The sequence below is a fragment of the Brugia malayi genome (genome assembly GCF_000002995.4).
Source record: "Brugia malayi strain FR3 genome assembly, contig: Bm_v4_Chr1_scaffold_001, whole genome shotgun sequence".
NCBI classification, from domain to species: domain Eukaryota; kingdom Metazoa; phylum Nematoda; class Chromadorea; order Rhabditida; family Onchocercidae; genus Brugia; species Brugia malayi.
Genome location: NW_025062475.1, coordinates 11,069,545 through 11,088,764, shown reverse-complemented (window position 1 = coordinate 11,088,764; position 19,220 = coordinate 11,069,545). Strand labels below are relative to the sequence as shown.

At 27.8% G+C, this 19,220-nt stretch overlaps 2 protein-coding genes across 3 annotated transcripts; both read left to right on the top strand.

Annotated features, from left to right (window-relative positions):
• Positions 1–1,558: 1,558 nt before the first annotated feature.
• On the top strand, positions 1,559–6,736 carry Bma-tax-4 (cyclic-nucleotide-gated cation channel, putative; the record flags this gene model as incomplete). Its single annotated transcript, XM_043077478.1, has 13 exons — positions 1,559–1,669; positions 1,881–2,229; positions 2,451–2,564; positions 2,679–2,889; positions 3,186–3,344; positions 3,818–3,994; positions 4,337–4,430; positions 4,703–4,858; positions 5,048–5,098; positions 5,276–5,441; positions 5,757–5,890; positions 6,179–6,294; positions 6,589–6,736. 13 exons carry the CDS (start codon positions 1,559–1,561, stop codon positions 6,734–6,736), a joined length of 1,986 nt encoding a protein of 661 aa, XP_042933412.1.
• Positions 6,737–9,551: 2,815 nt separating this feature from the next.
• Bm9726 (KH domain containing protein) lies at positions 9,552–18,859 on the top strand (the record flags this gene model as incomplete). Of its 2 annotated transcripts, XM_043077476.1 has the most annotated exons (24): positions 9,552–9,734; positions 10,147–10,260; positions 10,808–10,996; positions 11,232–11,285; positions 11,445–11,594; positions 11,905–12,024; positions 12,114–12,329; positions 12,560–12,730; positions 12,978–13,154; positions 13,337–13,409; positions 13,668–13,814; positions 14,501–14,565; positions 14,769–14,909; positions 15,477–15,726; positions 15,821–15,985; positions 16,207–16,301; positions 16,566–16,641; positions 16,907–17,021; positions 17,099–17,169; positions 17,255–17,352; positions 17,455–17,785; positions 18,080–18,253; positions 18,423–18,543; positions 18,709–18,859. In XM_043077476.1, the coding sequence occupies 24 exons, from the start codon at positions 9,552–9,554 to the stop codon at positions 18,857–18,859; spliced, it is 3,447 nt and encodes a 1,148-aa protein (XP_042933410.1). The 2 variants fall into 2 exon arrangements, with proteins under 2 accessions (XP_042933410.1, XP_042933411.1); XM_043077477.1 differs by lacking the exons at positions 9,552–9,734; positions 10,147–10,260; positions 10,808–10,996; ... (8 more) ...; positions 14,501–14,565; positions 14,769–14,909 and having other exon boundaries at positions 15,681–15,726.
• Between the last annotated feature and the right edge of the window lie 361 nt (positions 18,860–19,220).

Here is a 19,220-nt window from a genome sequence, read left to right as displayed (position 1 = left end):
ACTTCAATTTTTGTAAAAGTCAACGATGATTAATTACACTTTGATTTAGAAAAATTATTTCGAATGATATGGGATGATGAGACTTTGCTGGTTGTCAAGGTGACCTAAAGGATGAGGGTTTCATCTTCAAATTACACGACATTTGTTTGTACACTTGTTGTTATTAGAAGTTATCTTAGTTCTAACAAATGTCACTTTTTTTTTTAAAAAAAAAAGTTTGGTTACTTCAATTTTTGTAAAAATTGAATCGAAATTTTATTAATTTCTATTTTAAATTTGTGCATTTTTTCTCTTCTTTTTATTTGTTTAATTAAATATGATTCTGTTTTGTTTGGAGCAAATGCAAATTAATAATACGTTTGCAAATTAATTGGTAAGAAAATTTTCGAATTAAGTTAACAACTTTCAAAATCTAACTCCAATTGTGATATAATATTGAAATAAGTAAGAAAAGGTAATAAATGAAGCAATAGTTACAAAACGGTTAGACTAAGTTTGAGTTAAAGTTAAATTGCTCTAAAGTTTAAATTAAAACTTTTCATAGGCAATTTCATAAAGCAGAAGTGTCTGAGTGCTTAAATACATAACAATCGATTGTTATTGTTTTCATAAAACATTTTATTTTATTACTTTTATTATTTTATTGCTTATTTACTTTCAAATGATATTTTCACAAATATTTTCACAATGAATAATCATTTGATCAAAAAAAAAAGTAGTATTTGTTGTATTTGTTTTTAGTATTTGAAAGTAATATTTGTTGAGTCAATCTAAGAAATAGAAAAATTTCATTTTTTCAGATATTAAAATTTCAAAGTTTTGTAAATTGTTATCATTGGTGATAAGAATGATTAGTTGGTTGATAGAGAAGAAAACGCTGCTTTTTCAAACTTATCCAATGCAATTATTAATCATTTTTCTTCAAAGTTATTATACACTCAAAGATTACGTCAAAATTTTGGATTCAATGAACGAACATTGAATAATTAACAATTAAAGGTTCATTTTTTTTTTTCTCGTAGCTTTTCTGAAATTTATGTTTTAAAAATGAAAATTTGTTGTTAAATTATAGACATATCATATTTTCAATAATAATATTTATAAATCCATTCGATACAATTTTTATATCTAATTTTAAAATGGCAGATAATTTTTTTTTAAATTATTTTGTTAATTACTTTGAAAAATTACCACACAGTTAATCACAAATGTTTTTACTTTTACTTTCATTTGATATTTTATTAATAACTGAAAATAACTAATTGTATAATTTTTGTTCGATTTAAGTAGACAAATTAATCCATCTTACTTGTTGTTTTTAAATATTTAAATATTCCGGAAGAATATTTCCAATACAACAATTTTCTGGAAGAATACAACAATTTTCTGGATGATTTTTTTTTTTATTAATCCATTTGTTAAGGCGATTTTTAAATTTTATTTGAAAAAAGAATCAGTTATTAATTTGTTACTCAAATATATTACTGAATAATCGGTTATTAATTTGTTACTCAAATACTTTACTGAAAAAAAGATACTTCAGAAATTATCATGCAAAATGTTCTCTAAAAGTCATGATGATACTTATGAAAATCATTTGAAAAAAAGGGAAAATTTGCCAAATGCTTCAGCTATGAAAAATATTTCAAATAATGATTCATTTCAAAAGGTACGTTTATAAACGTTTGATCAATTCAAATTCAATTTACTATTCTATTTTTTATTATTAATATTCATATTCAATTTCATTTTAGAAAAAAAAAAAAGAAAGTAAAAAGCCAATTAGTACAAATTTTTTTATCAATGTCCAAATTATATTATATCAATTCATATGAATTAATTTTAAATATCAAATAAATTCAAATTTTAAATGATTACAGAGGCATAAATCATTACGATCAAATAAAATATGCAATATAAATGAGGAAGAAAATCAAGCTCCATCAACTGTAACAAATACGCCACAACTGAATTCAATAGATTCGAATAAAAGTTGTGAAAAAGCTAAGCAATCATTAATTGAGACTTCTGCACCTACTTCACTTACTTCAAAACAACCTGCGACAGAAGCGCCATCAGCAACAACTCACGAGACAAAATGGCAATATTTACTAAACAAATGGGTTTTAGATACAAAAGATGAATTTTATTATTATTGGTTAAGTATAGTATCATGCGCATTTACATATAATTTAATCGTTGTTATTGGTAAACTTTTTTTTCTCCTTTGTTTATTATTGTTATTAGAATTTTTTCTTCTTTATTTACATTTATTAACTGAGATGTAAATTTAAGAATTAATAGGATGAAAATGTTTATAAATATATAATAGAATTATTCAAAACTTTATGCATTTTATGAGTGAAAATAAAGTCAGAATAGGCTAAAATTTTAATTTTGAACTATTTATGTTTTAAATTAATTAATCTATATTTATTATTATTATTAAGCTCGATCAGTTTTTAATGATTTGGCTTATGGATATTATTGGATTGCTTGGCTATTAGTCGACTTTATTATGGATATTACTTATGTGCTTGATATGTTTGTACGTTCTAGAACAGGTAAATTAATAATATTTTAAAATTAATAATATTTTTTGGTCAAAGTTTTCTTAACTTACAAATCAGTTTAAGAAGTATAAGTAAGTATCGCTTTGAAATAAAAAGTATATTAAGGTTTCCTGGAACAAGGATTACTTGTTCGAGATATTTCACGCATTAGCAAACTTTATTTGAAATCATTACAATTTAAATTGGATATAATTAGTGTTCTTCCATTTGATCTTATCTTATCATTTATATTTCAACGATCAATACCCTATTTACGTTTCAATCGTATCATTCGTTATCCACGCTTTTCGGATTTTGTTGATCGCACTGAGACAAGGTTTATCGTTTTGTTAATAACAATTATATTTACAGTTTAGTCATATATTTTTCAACGAATAACTGATATTATCTTTGATATTTTTAAGTTCATATTAAAATAATTCGTTTAATAGCAAAATGAATTAATCATTTATTAAATTTCAAGGATACTAAGATATTAATGGATTATTTTAAACAATTATTACACTACCAAGAATTACAATCATATGTTATATTTTTAATTTAAATCTCACTTTTAAACTTCATTTTTATTTTATTTACAAAATTGAGCAAATGGAATGTAAAATTTTGCAGGAGTTCGATGCCAAATGCATTTCGTATATTTTGTGTTATTGTTAATATTATTGTAATAATTCATTGGAATGCTTGTATATACTTCTTTATAAGTGAAATGATTGGCCTTGGCTCAGATGGTTGGGTCTATGGACCACTTAATAAGCAAAGTTTACCTGAGTAAGTACTAAAATTTAAATGTATCAAAAACTCTCATAAATATCAAATTTTCTTAATTAATTTATCTGAGTAAGTACTAAAATTTAAATGTATCAAAAACTCTCATAAATATTAAATTTTCTTAATTAATTTATTTGAGTAAGTACTAAAATTTAAATGTATCAAAAACTCTCATAAATATTAAATTTTCTTAATTAATTTATCTGAGTAAGTACTAAAATTTAAATGTATCAAAAACTCTCATAAATATCAAATTTTCCTAATTAATTTACCTGAATAAATACTAAGACTTAGGTGCATCAAAAACTCTCATAAATATCAAATTTTCTTAATTATTAATAATTATGCTTTGATAATTTAATATCGATTGAAATATTATCATTTGTTAAATTAAAATTTCATGCTTATCAGTTTGATATCCTTTATCCTTTAAAACTTAAACTAATCATTATTAATATTCTTTCAATTTTTAGTGGTGTAGAAGATACTCTTGTCAGGCGCTATATTTATAGCTTTTATTGGTCAACGCTAATTCTAACAACAATCGGTGAAGTGCCAAGTCCAAAGAGAAATATTGAATTTCTCTTTGTAATTATGGATTTAATGTGCGGTGTACTCATTTTTGCTACTATAGTCGGTAATGTTGGCAGGTATAATAGAATAGTAATTTAATTATTTTAAGAATAATTAAATGAAATTTTAATAAATTGAAAATTTTAGAAAACATAACAAAAGTTTCGAAATCTTTTTTTTTTCTTTTTCTTCAATTTTATTCCTAATTAATGATAATTGATAACAGTCATAATAATTAATCAAGAAAGAGAACAAATAACTGAACTGATCTATCTATGCATGCATTATAAAGTAGTTGATGAACAATCGATCGATCAAATTTAATTCAAATCTTTTTTTGATTTAATCATTCAAATGAAACAAACATAACAATTAAAGATAAATTGCAACAAAAAAGCAAGTTTTATTTCTTTTTATAGTGCAATATCAAATATGAGCTTAGCAAGAACAAAATTTCAAAATAAAATGGATGGCATTAAACAGTATATGAAGTTGAGAAAAGTAAACAAAGAGGTAAGTAAATTAATTACTGAATTATTTCCTTTCTAAATTTTTTGGTGTAAAACGATTGAATGTTAAAAAATTTCTTACAATGATGTTAATTTAAATTATTAAATAAAAATTATTTTAATCTAACATAAATAACACTTAGTAGAATTCAATGATGGCTAATGTTAATAGATGAACACATTTGTTGAAAAGTAATCGATCTGATCAGAATTGAATTCTAAATGATTGGATGAAATTGAAACCGATCGTATGGAATGAAATGAAAATTTGTTTAGCTTGAAACGAGAGTTATGAAATGGTTTGATTATTTATGGGAACATAAGCAATCACTAAGTGATCAACGTGTATTAAAAGTACTTCCGGATAAATTGCAAACAGAAATTGCTATGCAAGTGCATTATGAAACTCTTAGAAGAGTACGCATTTTTCAGGTAAAGCATTTTTCTTTGTTTTTAAGTGGTTCAATTTAGCAAATTATTGTTAAAGATTTTTAAAATTCAAAAAAAAAAAAAAAAAAAAACTGCAATGCAACAAATTGATCCATTAAATAATTCTCAAATCACAAATAAATAAATATTGAATAAAAATCAATGAATGGAAATTAAATTATAAAATTTTAGGATTGTGAAGCTGGTCTTTTAGCTGAATTAGTACTAAAACTTCAGCAACAGGTACGATCATAATAGCACCTAATTTATTAATTTTCGAATTTTCAAAAATATTTCAAAACAAAAAAATGCTTAAAGAAATTCTGAATGTAATAAGGAAAAATATATGCAAAAATACATTAAAATAAAAACGATATTTGTTCACATTCACGTAAAAAGAAGATATTTTCTTTTTTTTAGATATTTTCACCTGGTGATTACATATGTAAGAAAGGTGATATTGGACGTGAAATGTACATTGTTAAGCGTGGTAAATTGCAAGTTGTAGCTGATGACGGAATTAAAGTCTTTGCAACATTACAGGAAGGAGCTGTTTTTGGTGAACTTAGCATACTTAATATTGCTGGTTAGATTTATAAAAGTTATTATTATCATCGTTTATTATCATTATTGTCATATTATTATTATTCAGTTATGATATAATTATGATTTCAGAATCAAATATAATTCTAATAAATCAATTTGAAGCATTTTTTTTTTTTTATTAATTTCTTCTGTCATTAATTATTAGCCAATTAATTTATGCACTATGAATTTTTTCTTTAAAAACATAGAATGCATACATTAGTTAAATAATTTAGCGTATTTTGAAAATGAACAAATGATTTATGATGTTGAAGAAATAAATAGAAGCAAAAAATTGAATTTCAATTTTATTTAGGAAGTAAAAATGGTAATCGAAGAACAGCAAATGTACGATCGGTTGGTTACACGGATTTATTTGCATTAAATAAAAATGATCTTTGGACTGCATTAAAAGAATATCCGGATGCAAGGAAGTTACTGATTGCAAAGGTTTCCGGAAATTTTTTTATTTTGATTAGCACTTTATGCTAATATGATTTTAATTTTTGGTTTGATATTAGTTTAACTTTTATTTGATTAATTCTGATAATATTTTAATGTTATCCATAATTCTGCTAGTTTAATTTTTGATGGACAATATTTTATGCCTCATTAGAGATATTTGATGTATAATCGACGCATCCAACTATACATTTATCCTTACTAACAAATAATTGACAGGAAAATTTAGATGTCTACTACAAAGATTTAAGAATCATGTAATGGTAAACAATTTAGGGTCGAGAAATTCTTCGAAAAGATGGTCTACTGGATGAAGATGCACCAGAAGAACAAATGACTGCTGAGGAGATGGCTAAAAATTTGCAAAATACGTTGAAAATTATGCAAACCAAGTACTATTATAGAATACTTTAAATATTTTCCAATTTAAATCACACGTTAAATTTAAAAAAAAAAATAGTCGGTGTTTCTTTTTTTGACAAATTTTAAATTTGTGAAATAATTTTTTAACAATAATAAATAATAATTACGAAAAATATGATAAAAATTTGGAGAAATGAGAAAAGAAATATAGTTAGAAATGAAAAATGAAAGATAATGAGAATGATAAGAGGATGAAAGTTAATTAATTTTTTTATCAGAAATTCACAAATTAAATAAATGATAAAATATGAGAATTTTTATAGAATGGCTCGATTTGCAGCAGAATTCAGCAGTGTGAAGACGAAATTGCTAGCAAGAATTGAATACTTAGAAACACAATTAGCAAAATATCAAATTAATGACAATTCGACCAGTTCCAATGATGATTATCAGATGATATGTGATAGTTAAATATGATAATTACAAGGACTAAAATAATTAGCTCTAATTATGCCTGTGACAATTACTGAACTTAAATTACTGAAATTACAGAAATTGCATACTCTTTTTTGAAAAAAAAAAAAAAAAAAGAAAGAAACGAAAAATTTTGGAAAAACTGATTTTAGAAATAGTTTAAAGTTTAACATAAATTTCAGATGAAATATAAATTCATCTGGACAGCACTTATTATTGTTTTTTGATTACCCCTAAAGGTAACCTTTTAAAAAAATTTTAATATAACTCCAGAAACCAATCCTTTATTTTGATGTAATCAAATAAAATATATGAAAAATGTTAACCTTAAAATTGCTCAAATTTATGAAATATCTATGGTAAGACTATTTAAAAGATAATATTGTATGGGTTACAGAATAAAATTCATTTCATATACGTTTGATAAGAGGACAAACTGCGCCCCGCTCTAACTGAACTTACAGACAAATGAGATAAAAGTAAATGATATCATCAATTTATACAGTCAATATGCAAATTACTATAAAACATATGGCAGAAGTATTTGTTATTGATCATAGTTCTGTTATCAATAAGTGTGAGCGGTTTAATTGTGATGTCACTGCGAGGAATTATCATTTGAGTATCACAGGGTTAGTTGATTGTTTCTTTATCACTTCACTTTTATCAGTAGATTCAATCTTGATGGATTCTAATAGAAAGGAAAGAAGAAAAAAAATATGAGAAAAAATATGGAAAAGGTGATTTTTTGAAATTTTATATGAATTTTTTTTTTTTTTTTTTAAATAGATTAGCTAGTATATTATCAAGTAACATGTATGGTAAAATAATTTAAAATAAACTATTTGAAATTACATCGTTTAGCGAATTTACACTTTCGTTTTTAATATAGTAGAAAGTAAAGTTTGCATATAATCTGAATATTTTAATCTAAATTTCATTGCTTTCATATAAATTTTATTTAAGCCGAGAAAATTCCAAAAGTTTTCACTAATTGCATAATTTCTAATATTAGCTAATGACACTATCAAGTGACATCATTGATTTCCAATAATAAAAGTGCTACCTTTAATGGTTTAAATGAAATCAAACTAAGTAACAAAATTAATAAAAAAGAAAATAATCTGTGCTCATTTATTATTATATAACTTTTTTTTTTTTCAAATGTCATAAATATAATGCAAAATTTAAAACAAATTAAAATTAATACCTGCTGTTTTGAATGTAAAATTTGACGTAAATTAAATTCTGTGTGCAAAAATGGAGAAAGAATAATCATAAAAAGAAACTGAGAAAATTACCTGATGGATTGCTCTTAGATAAACACTGATTTAGGATCATAAGACATGATTGATCTCCATAATTTGCATATATCATGCGTGAAATAGGGGTGCAGGAGGTTAAATTAGGGCAAGCAGCAGGGCAGGGTAATTTGGCGGGTTTGTGAGGGCGGGAAAGGTGGGATTCTGAAGTTGGTAGCTTGGTGTGATTTTGTTTTCCTCTACTTGAAACGGTGTAGAGTACTGTGAAATTCGGACGATTATGAGAAGTGAAGAGGAGGAAAAAAAATGGATCCGGAAATAAGAAAATAAGAATATGAATTAAGCGCTTGCAAACAATATTTTCAGGATGAGACGGTTGATTTGTTAGTTGATTCTCTTAGAAATGTAAATCTATGAGTGAATTTGAAAATAAATGAAATGAGATAAAAGGAATGAAGTGAATCTGAAATGAATTATTGCATTGGATTGGATGAAATCGAAATTAAATTTTGATTGTTGCGATTAAAGCAAATGACAATAAAACTGTCACTTGCATACTGAATATTAGACAAAAGTTTTTGAAATATTTTAGGATTTCTACTATTATCAAAATAAATTATTGTAATTACCAATAATTACTGTGAAAGAATAGAAATGATTAGCGTAACGTTTATGATTCATTAGTAGACGTAAGAATTGAAAAGTGACATTCACGTTACGTTACACTATTAAAGTTTACATTTAAATAAAATTATTCCTAAAAACTGCTATAAAATGTGTACATTTTATTTGTTTAATATTTCACTTATAAGATTATGCCATTCTTCAATCATTTAAATATTATTCACAAAATACATTTTTGTTTCTTTTCACTTCTTATCTTTTAAGAATAATTAAAATGAAAATTAAAATTTTGGAGTTTTAAAATCTATAAGCTATTAAATGTAGATTTAAAATAGAGTTTTGCATAAGTTTCTTTAAAGAAATAATGCATTTTGCCTACTTTTATCATCCGATAGTTCAGTGCAGCGTGCAGATGCACACATCAAATAAACCCCTTGTAGATATCATATAAAGAGCTCACAGTGCTAAACTGTTACTTTATTCCCTTTTATTCTATCCGTTTCAGTTATGCACTATCTATTCATTGAAATCTGTAAATTTAAATAAATTCTTTATCAATTAAATTATTATATTTTAAATAAATTCTTTTGAAATTCAAAATTGATTTCAAAAATTCTTTATCAATTTCTGCACTTTATTACACGAAATGAACTGAAACAAGGAAGAGTAAGAGAGCTTTAGCCTTAATTTTCAAGTAAATATTTTTAAATAAATTCTTTCTAATCTTCCTCTTTCATTGCTCCAAAAATTGGAAATGATAAAGAGTGAGAATTCGACTTCGGTAATAGTATTATGAAAGTAATTGAGGGATTCATTTAATGTGTGAGTTTATCAATTAAATTATTATATTGATTATCCACTTTCTTTTTCTAAATTTCAGTTTAATTCTAAAAGAACATATACATCAAGCGAGTAATTTGAATTGGATGTGTGAGTGTATTCCATCGCTGAGTATGCCAGTCGCGGGCTATTGGGCTCTTCGCGGTGGTTTTACACCACGAGCAAATCCCAGATATCCAAATGCTCATTTCCCACAGCGGGACATGTTTCGGCAGCCACGTAGTGAATTTTTTGTCAGTTTTTATCATCGTTCACAAGAAAGCGCCAAGGTAAGAGATTTTCTAATTTAGTAAAGCCTCGAAAAGGGAGGAGGAAATTTTTACTTCGGTGATAAAAAGATTTAAGAAAAATTTTTCACAGAAACAAGCCTAAAATTTTACTTCATTCAAAGACATAATATAGAAAAGTGAAGTTTACAGATGTCATAGACCATGAATTTTTGACAATTAAATGTTAGGAAATTTGAAGATTGAAATTTCACTTCAAGACTTTCACCATTTCTTATTTAGACCATTACATTTAATTGGATCTTAATAGCTTTTGCAACAATTAATCTCTTATAGTAATGTTGATCTAGCGTAAGCGTATGAGTAAGCCAAGAAAAAAAAATAAAGCTATATATTCGAACTGTAAATCACAATTCGTTTTTGCTTTATATTACCCTTGAAATTACAATTTTAGATGTTTGATGCCATGAAACGACGAGTAGAACTTGCTTATGAACAGCGTCGTAAGTCAGAAGCAAATCGGTTGCAAAAAGCTACAAATGGAAACATGATGCAATACTTGGAACGGGTATATTCGAAGCTTCTTAAATTATAACTGCAAATAAAACATTAAAGTAGTGAAAGAAACCAAAAATAAATTTATTTTTCAAACTTTCCAACATGCCAGGTACATATAGTAAATTTATACACTAAAAATTCTCAAAATGCAAAACCAAAGATGTTATATTAATACATTTCGTTAAAGGGCATCTCGCCATTCTTATCATTTTTATCTTGGGAATAACACGATACTTCTACAAATAATCAGATTTACTAAATTATGAAATTTTGTACCCAGTTTAAAAATTTGTATTATATTTGCAACTTTTATTTCAGTGCCTACATTTGAGATAGTTAACCAGTATTTAAGAATTTTTTATGAACATTTTACCATCACCTGTTTGTTGATTTAATGTTTTAGGTTTTCGGATGTTTAGTCTCTATATACGATTCATACAACGAACTTGAGTCGTATTTAGAGTTTAAATATCAATAGAACCTATACGATGGAAAATTTTTTCTCCTAAAATTTTAGAGTTTTAGGAAACAATGCTTGAAATTTACGTTTTTTAAAGATTCCATTATCGAAAAATGTTACGTTGACAATCGAGATACCAAATGCTGAACATGCCGGCATGATAGAGCGAATGGAAGCTTGGTGTGATGAAGATTCAATACCACAAATTATGCAGGATACTGGTGTACTCATTCAGTTCCCTGATTTGGCGCCTGATGCTAAAAATGCCAATGATTATGTAAATAGAGTAGGTTTTATTATGAAACTTAAAGATTATGAAAGTTTCAAATTCTTGCTTTGAATTTTTATTCATATAGTTCCTGCTCAAACATAAAATTCGAAAATATTTTACAATCTTATTACATATTTTGGGATTTTCTGTTAGCTAATGAAATTAGCATATTTCTTTAACAATTTTCTGAAAGTGAAGAGCATAAAAGTTTATTTAGCTAATAGCTAAAAAAAAATTTTTTTTTCTGCAGGTAACATTAACAGGACCGTTGGCGAATGTTGAACAAGCCAGAATTCGAATTAGAGTATGATATGCTTCCTGATTTTTTCCCTTTACGCTGATTTTTTGTTTTCAAGTTGAAAATCTGCAAATGACTAGAGATTTCTTTTTTTTTTTAATTGCAGTAGTTATGCTGTTTGATGATATGCAAAATTTTTTATCAAAATATTATAATTTCTTGCAGAATTTTACACCTGTAGCAATCAGTTTTCCTCTAAAGACATTGAAACCTAATATATTAATGAAGGACGTAAAAAGTGTTATTGATAAAGCGATTGCAGAAAAATTAATTAATTTTCCTAACCTCGAAATAATGGTGCAGTCATCACAGTTGGTGAGTTCTTTCTTACTTGATGACCCAACGACTTCACCACTCATCGTATGATGGGAAGCAGATGTAATCTGAGTTTTTTTGACGAATCAAGATTGTTGTTCTTCGTGTGAGAGGTAAAAGGTATTAGTTATCAAAGAACAAATAAAATCTAAAGATACTGAGTTTTAAGCTTTTTTTTTTTTTCGTTAATTTTAAGTTATTTTTTTTAAACTTCAAGTTTTAACTATCTTAGCAAAATTCTGGAAATGAATAGAAATTCTGCTCCATTGATTCAACCTCTGGAAAATATCTAATATTACCTATTTTATAGTCAAAGGATCCCGTTCCATCCTGTGTTGTGCGTGGTGTACCATCGCACGAAGGAGATATATGTAATGCCTGTACAGCTCTTCATCGATTGCTGCTTGATACTACAAACGACAGCGAACATGTAAATCTTGTTGATTTAAGATGACAAGGATCTAATGATAAGTTCAAAACTGGCGAGTCAAGTAAATAGGCTGAAGCATACTTTTTTAGGGTTCAGCAAAGATATTTTCAACAGTAATGGATATACCAGCTGTGCAACAGCTAGCTGTTACGGGAGTACCAGACGGATATTTGATACGAACGATAAGTTTAGAAACAAATGCTATCATTTATTTTCCAACTGTGGCAGATCGTCATTTTGGAGCAACCGTATTTTATCTCTATGGTTCTGTGCATGCTATTATGAAAGCCAGGAAATATATTCAGGTTCACTATTCTTATTACTATTTCCTATTCTTTACTTCAGTGAATTATTTACTTATCCCAATTAAATACTTTTTTAAGTACTACTTAATTGTTATCTTTAATTGTGTAATTTATTTTGCATAAAATATTTTTCATTCAGTACTCGAAGAGAAAATAGATTTAATGTGGATTAAGACTATAATCCAAAAAAAAAAAAAACCTTTTTTGAGCGAAAGATAATTTTGTTTCAGGGTCTTTTACCTGTACGTCTAATTTTTGATGTGGAAAATAATGACTTACTTTCTCCGGTTGATGCATCAAATCGAGAGTTGTTCTTGCGTGATGCAGAACGTGATTTGACAGTTATGGTGAGGAAAAGTCGCTTAGAGGGAGAGCAATTAATGACGGACGATACTTTACGAGTATGTGATGAAATTTCGAATTTCATTTTATATTTTTTCTCGATTATTTACTACCGCATAAAGGAATAAAAAAAATCTTTGACCACCTCAAAACATTTGCCAAAATTTTAAAGAGATCACTCGGATGGCTAAAATCAGAGAAAGAATAGGGATGAAAGATGATGAGACTTATCAATCAGCACTAATAGTTGGAAAATATTAGTTTTTGCACTTGTTAATTAATTCTATATCAAATTTTCATTTGCAGAATATCGTAACAATTGAGTCTGAAGAACACAATCTAACTAATGTTTATGCAATGCGTCATCATCTTCTTCGGAATAGTGCTTTGGAGAATGAGCCATTAGTCATAACGAAAGATTTCGACTTCTTTAAGAATGATTTTAAAGCACGAATTGCTGAAAATAATAAAATTATTGCCGAGGTAACTTTTAAAATTATAGAAAAATGGGCCCAGTAAACAAACGAGCTGTCGGTCTTCTTTGAGAGATAGGAGGAAAATATTTACTTATCAAAAAGTATGTTTAATGTGGAGAAGTGATTAAGGATTAATTGTTTTTTTTTAAAAAAAAAAAAATTTCAAAGATTTTTTGAAATTATTTTCAGAATTCAAGTGATTCGCTGGCAAAGGCTTCATCATTACTTTATTCCCAGTTGAATCAAAATAAACAGTCCAGCTGTAAGAGGAATTATGGAAAATTTCTGTTTCTAATTTCTTTTCCTCAAAATTTTATTACAAAATTCTTGGACGTCACTAATTTTTTTCAGTTACAATATGTAGTTAGATATGCTTTCGTTAAAGATTCTTTAAATCTAGTTACTTAATTATTTTCTCACCCAGTCTAATTTTAAAAGCTTAGTGCACAGGAAAACAATCTTCATTGTTGTTATTAATTCTTTTGATAATTTATTATAATAATTTCCACATTTCTTTCAGCACTTCAAGCAGTAGCCGTTCTTTCACCACCTGCAATAAATGATATTGCTTCGTTGTTACCACCAATGCATATTTGTCAAGAAATATTGCAGCCATTGGCAAATGAAAATGCACCAATCGCATTAGCAGTTGGTGGCAGTGCTGCAAGTAAATATACTTTTTGAAATCTTCATAATTTAGCTTCATGGTATATCAGTTATTCAGCAAAAATTTTTTATTGGAATTGACTGGTCATACCTTTAAAAAAAGTTATCCTGCAGCACTGTTAGTCTGTCTTTGATATTTGCACAAGTTCCCGCAGTTAAAAACTGGAATATTGTGAATTGCGTGTATTCTGGAAAACTATTTGATAAATAGTTCCCAATTTTATTTATTTTTTATTAATCTTAAAACTGGGATTCATATCCTGATGGGTTTAACTTTATAGACAAGATGTTAATAGAGATGAGATTACTACTTTTGTCCACATATAATTTTGACAGAATGTCTGTTTCTTCTTTTATCGAAAAAAGTAGTTTGTGAATTAAATGCACCAGGAGATTAAATCTTTTCCATGCATTCTTTTTACTGTTAAAGGAACTTATAACAAGTATTGTACAAGTAAAAGTAGCAGTTATGAAAAAAAATTTTTTTTTAAAATATATGCGAATTCACAGCGTATAACTTCAATAATAGCCGTTTCCATTTCTCTCAGTACTGTTTCTATTAAAGCTATAACACTTGAGGATATGTTAAGAAATTATGACCTCATTTTATATCTTTACTCCTTTTTAAAATTTCACTCACTATGTGAACTTGCGGATAATTTGGAACAACCACATACAAGATTATAGGACAGAGAAAGACGGAAGAAAGAGCGATAACGTTTTCGGCTTCACCGTCATCAATTGTACCAAAAGTTAGTGACTCGACTTCTACATTACCACCAAAACTTTACTAGAGCTGCTACATTACTCTGAAAATAATTGCTTTTTTACTGATCTCGAAATTTAGGAGCTAGAGTAAGAGAATTATGCAATATGTGAAATAACGTTTATGTCAAATCGGAGTTAATGTTAAAAACTGTACTTGGAATACAAGTTGAAATGAGTACATTTATAGGGACGAAGTGCTTCAGGTGGGATGAATATATCTGTACCACAATTTTTGGATTTGTTTAGACAGAATAAAAGTAAGAGTATCGTAATGATTTCAATTGACGATTTTGAAAGACCATTACCGGATGCATCTATGCCACGAAAGGTTCTGATTTCAACTTTTAATTTCAGTGTTGAAAATATTCAAAAAATTACTAATAGAAAAGAAACATACAAGTCCGTCAATGGATTTAGAAAACTTTAAACAGTTAATTCCTAAAAACGATGTGGCTGCTCCCCAAAAAGAGTTTGCAATTCCAATCAAACTTTTTTTTTTTTTGAATCTTTCAAAAAGCTTTTCCTCTTTTTCATATTCTCATCGCACTGAGTTCAGCTATGTGACGAAGTAAGAAGTTCGGAGATGTACCACTATTCTAATTGTATTTCACCAAACTTTATTATACCATATTATGCCTTGCTACTATATGAAATGGCTACTTTTCAAATTTTAATGTTTGAAAGGAAGTGCTGGGTACCCTCAGTTTTCTGCTTCATATTGCGTTATCTACCCGATTCCAAATGGTTTGGGTAATGATGCACATACATAGCATTCCTCCGTTTCCTTGATTTCATTTTGATATTTGGTACTATTGATTTTCCTGTCCGAACATACCTTATCTTCTTCATACTTCATGTCCAGTTTTTTTTTTTTTTTTTTTTTTTTTTTTTTTAGATGGAATATATTCGAAATAATGATAAGGCGTCTGCCAGTCAATGCTCTAATCAATGTCCGGAAAAGTACGGTGCAGTTCCTAGCAGTGCTGATTATAATTTAGCAGACAGCATCACTACTTCGGGTAATAAAACAGAATCGGAGAATTTGTACGAGAAGTCATCAGTATGTTTGCAGTCGTTTGTATCTCAGTCACAGAGTTTGATGAGTTCTGGAGCTAATGTTGTCGATGCATTAATCAGTGACCAAGGTAATTTACCAGTGATCGGAAGGAGTAGTTAAAAAAGTGAGATTTTTGTGACTGGAGACGAATATACCTAATTAAATTAAATGCATATTTTCAGGTTCTACAACAGTAGCAGTGGCCGCTGCCATGCTTCAGAATAGTCCGCCGCAGTGGTTTCAGTCATCCGATACAGTAGAAGCACTAAAATCAGTTAAATATTTCAGGCATATTCCTCGAATACAGGAGAAAAACACGATCCCAGAAACATTCGTAAAGGAAGCAGGTACTTATGCTTATTTGAGTTAACGAGTGGTTATCAAACCTTTATTAAAATGAATTTCAACCTGCTAATCTTACTAAAACTGAACGAGCTCAGGCTAAGTGTCTACATTTCAAGATTAAGTGTACCTAATGTTGCAAAGATTTCTGATTTCTTTTCATTATTTATCTAAGTATTGTTATTTATTTTGTTTTAATGTCAATATGTCAACATGTCTTCTATAGATATAGAGTACGCTCAAATCTCAATGATGAGTTCTCCAGAAAAAACTTGGCAAACGAAGAAAAATCTTCCATTGAAGTCTTCATTTATGAATAAGGTTTCATCTCTAATTTGTTTGTTATTGTTTACTTGAACACTACAGTTATTAAGTTATTTTAATTTTTGTCATTACTAAAAACTAGCATAAGCACAGAAAATAATCAAGCTTTACTGATAATTTTGAAGTGGTTACACTTTACATAATTTCATATGATTGACTTCATAATCTCTTTGTTGCATCAGCAATCTTTAATGAAAATAGAATAATATGACTATGAAATTCTGGTAGATGAAAAAAATTTTGAAAAATGTTGAATTTCAGAATTGTATTCGTGAATACGATCGTGATATGGGCGCCAGTACAACTAGTGACACATCGCGAGAGTTAATGGCAAAAGGTTGGCTACTTTTTTACATATAATTGTTTATTTTTTCATTCCTAAGATTCATTAAATATTTATAACAGTTCGGAATTTAGAATAATCGTCCTCATGTCTTTATCTCTACTATCATGAGCAACTACTTTACTAAGTTTTCAGAAAAATAATGACTTTGATTTCTTGTCTGTTGGTCTAATCTTCACTTTTTAATGCCTTGTATTTGTAGTGCAAATATTATCAAAGTTTTATGAAATTTTTTTTTTGCTCAGTCAGTCGTTTGCAGAATCGGTAGAAACTTCATGTGATATGCGCCTATCATCCTTATCTATTAATCGCAATGCCAAATCATTATATTCAGTTTCATGCGGCAACTTTGCACAAAATTCTAATAAGCATCGGTTATAGTTTAAAATTTTCGAAAAAACTGGTTAGATTTGGGTCTTATTTTAAACTGACTTTAAATAATCTGTTACAGATTACAGTATCATAATAATGGTAATACCGATGATGCATATAATTATCGAACAAAACGCCAACCATCGAGAAGTAAAATTTTCTTTTTTTTTAAAAAAAATCTTGAAAGTTTGCAATTTTCTTTCCTACCAGGAATAGTATATTTTGAATATTCCAGCACGTGATACTACCGTTTGGGAAAATTCGCATTGTTCATCATCACAATTTCATCATCATTACACGCATTCGAATACACGTGAAGTTTTTCCAAGAAAGGTGAAGTTCTAATTTATCTAATAAATTCTTAAATTTCAAAAATGTTTTATATTCCTGGAAAATTGCATGTTTTACGGATTTTTTATTTCGAATGTTTTGTAGTACCAAGGACGATCAACTTACAATTCATCGCGGTGGAATTGCAATGATATGGTACGTGGTGGGCGCACAATGAGACGATCGATGAATAATTACTCCGGAGGTTATAACTCATCACTATCTTATTCTCAGACAACCTGGACCTTTTCATCATCGAGTTACAATGAAGGTAGAAGATATGATAATCGAGCAATGACGTGTATGCGTTTTAAAAGACAATTTGTTAATGGGGCGCATTTGGAAGAAAGAGGGAAATTTGATCGACGAAGAGGACGATATGCTCCTTTCCATGAAGAACATCAGCATAACTGTGTCTGTGATCAATTCCGAAAAGGTTATCCCTATTCCAGTTTTTGATTTCAAATTCCGTAGATTTGATTAGTTTTCTTTTCTGTATTCATATATTTTCTTCTATACAATAGGAAACTGAGCAGAAAAGCGATTTATAAAAAATGGGATAAATACAAGTCAAATTTTCATAGTATTATTATAAATTAGCAGTAAGATTTAACTTATTGCTACTTTATAATACTCGGGATATAATTTTCTTTTTAAATAATATTTTTATTAATCAAATTAAATTTAAAGCACTTTCCAAAACATATAATGAAAATTAGCTCTGTTGTAGACTCTGAAAAATTAAACAGTAACGTTAATAACAATGTTACATCACCACCGAAGCTGTTGGTTAAAGCCAAAACTTACGCAGATACAACGAAACGAGTTGATATTATGCTACTGATCGATGAGGCACAAAGAAGTCAGAATGAGCAATCATCACGAAGTGTACAGCACTTGAATAGTCCGTTTCTTATATTAAATTTTGATAACTTAATTTAAATTTAGAAATTTGATGGAATCAAATCTAAACTTATTAGATTTATCTGTTTTATGTTCAGCTCATTGCATTTTGTGTGATATATTAGCATTCATGTAAAAAAAGTATTTATTCATAATGGTTTTATATCTAGGGCCACCATTAATGATGAAAGAGTTAGAGAAATATACAGGAAATGATGATATCAGTTCGAAATCACACACGGATATGACAAAAAAAGGCAGCACCGAGGATGAGAAAATTCAAAACAAAACGCTAGTTTTCTTTTTTTTTATAATAGTTATTGCTAGATTTACATCAGTTTTTTTTTTTTCCAAAAATTTATTTATAACATAACTTTTTCATTTATTAAAATCAAAAAATTAGCATGCAACAGTTAAACAAAACATATGGATTTAAATAGCTCTTTCATTTCTAGACTTGGTCAAGGTGAATCTGGAAGGTGATGTTATGCAGAAAGGTCTTTCGTTTTCAACTAATTTTTTTTTGTATATCAAACCCAATGTTTTAAGCTACTTATCTTCCACCAAAGCTATTTCGTTTATATGCCTCATCGCAGCATGGAATTAGCAGCGGGAATTGGACAAATTAGATTTGCTTTAAGACTTGTATCTTACAATTTCATACAAGTTAAATAATCTTCAAGTTAACATTATACTGATGAACTGAAAGGTTTAATGATCCTGATTTGTTGTTCATCCCTTTCTTTGACACCATTTTTTTTTCAAGGAAATGTTTTAAAATATGGCAGATGTATTGCGCAGAAATTTTTCCTCTTTGAAATTCTACTTTCTAAAGAAGCACTAAAAATTGAACATCTAGTTGTCAATTATTAGTTTTTTCTAGATAACTGTTAGATGAAAAGATTTCTAAATATATTAAATTGAAGATATGTATGAGAAAAATTTTGCAGTGAAGTTTTATAACATAT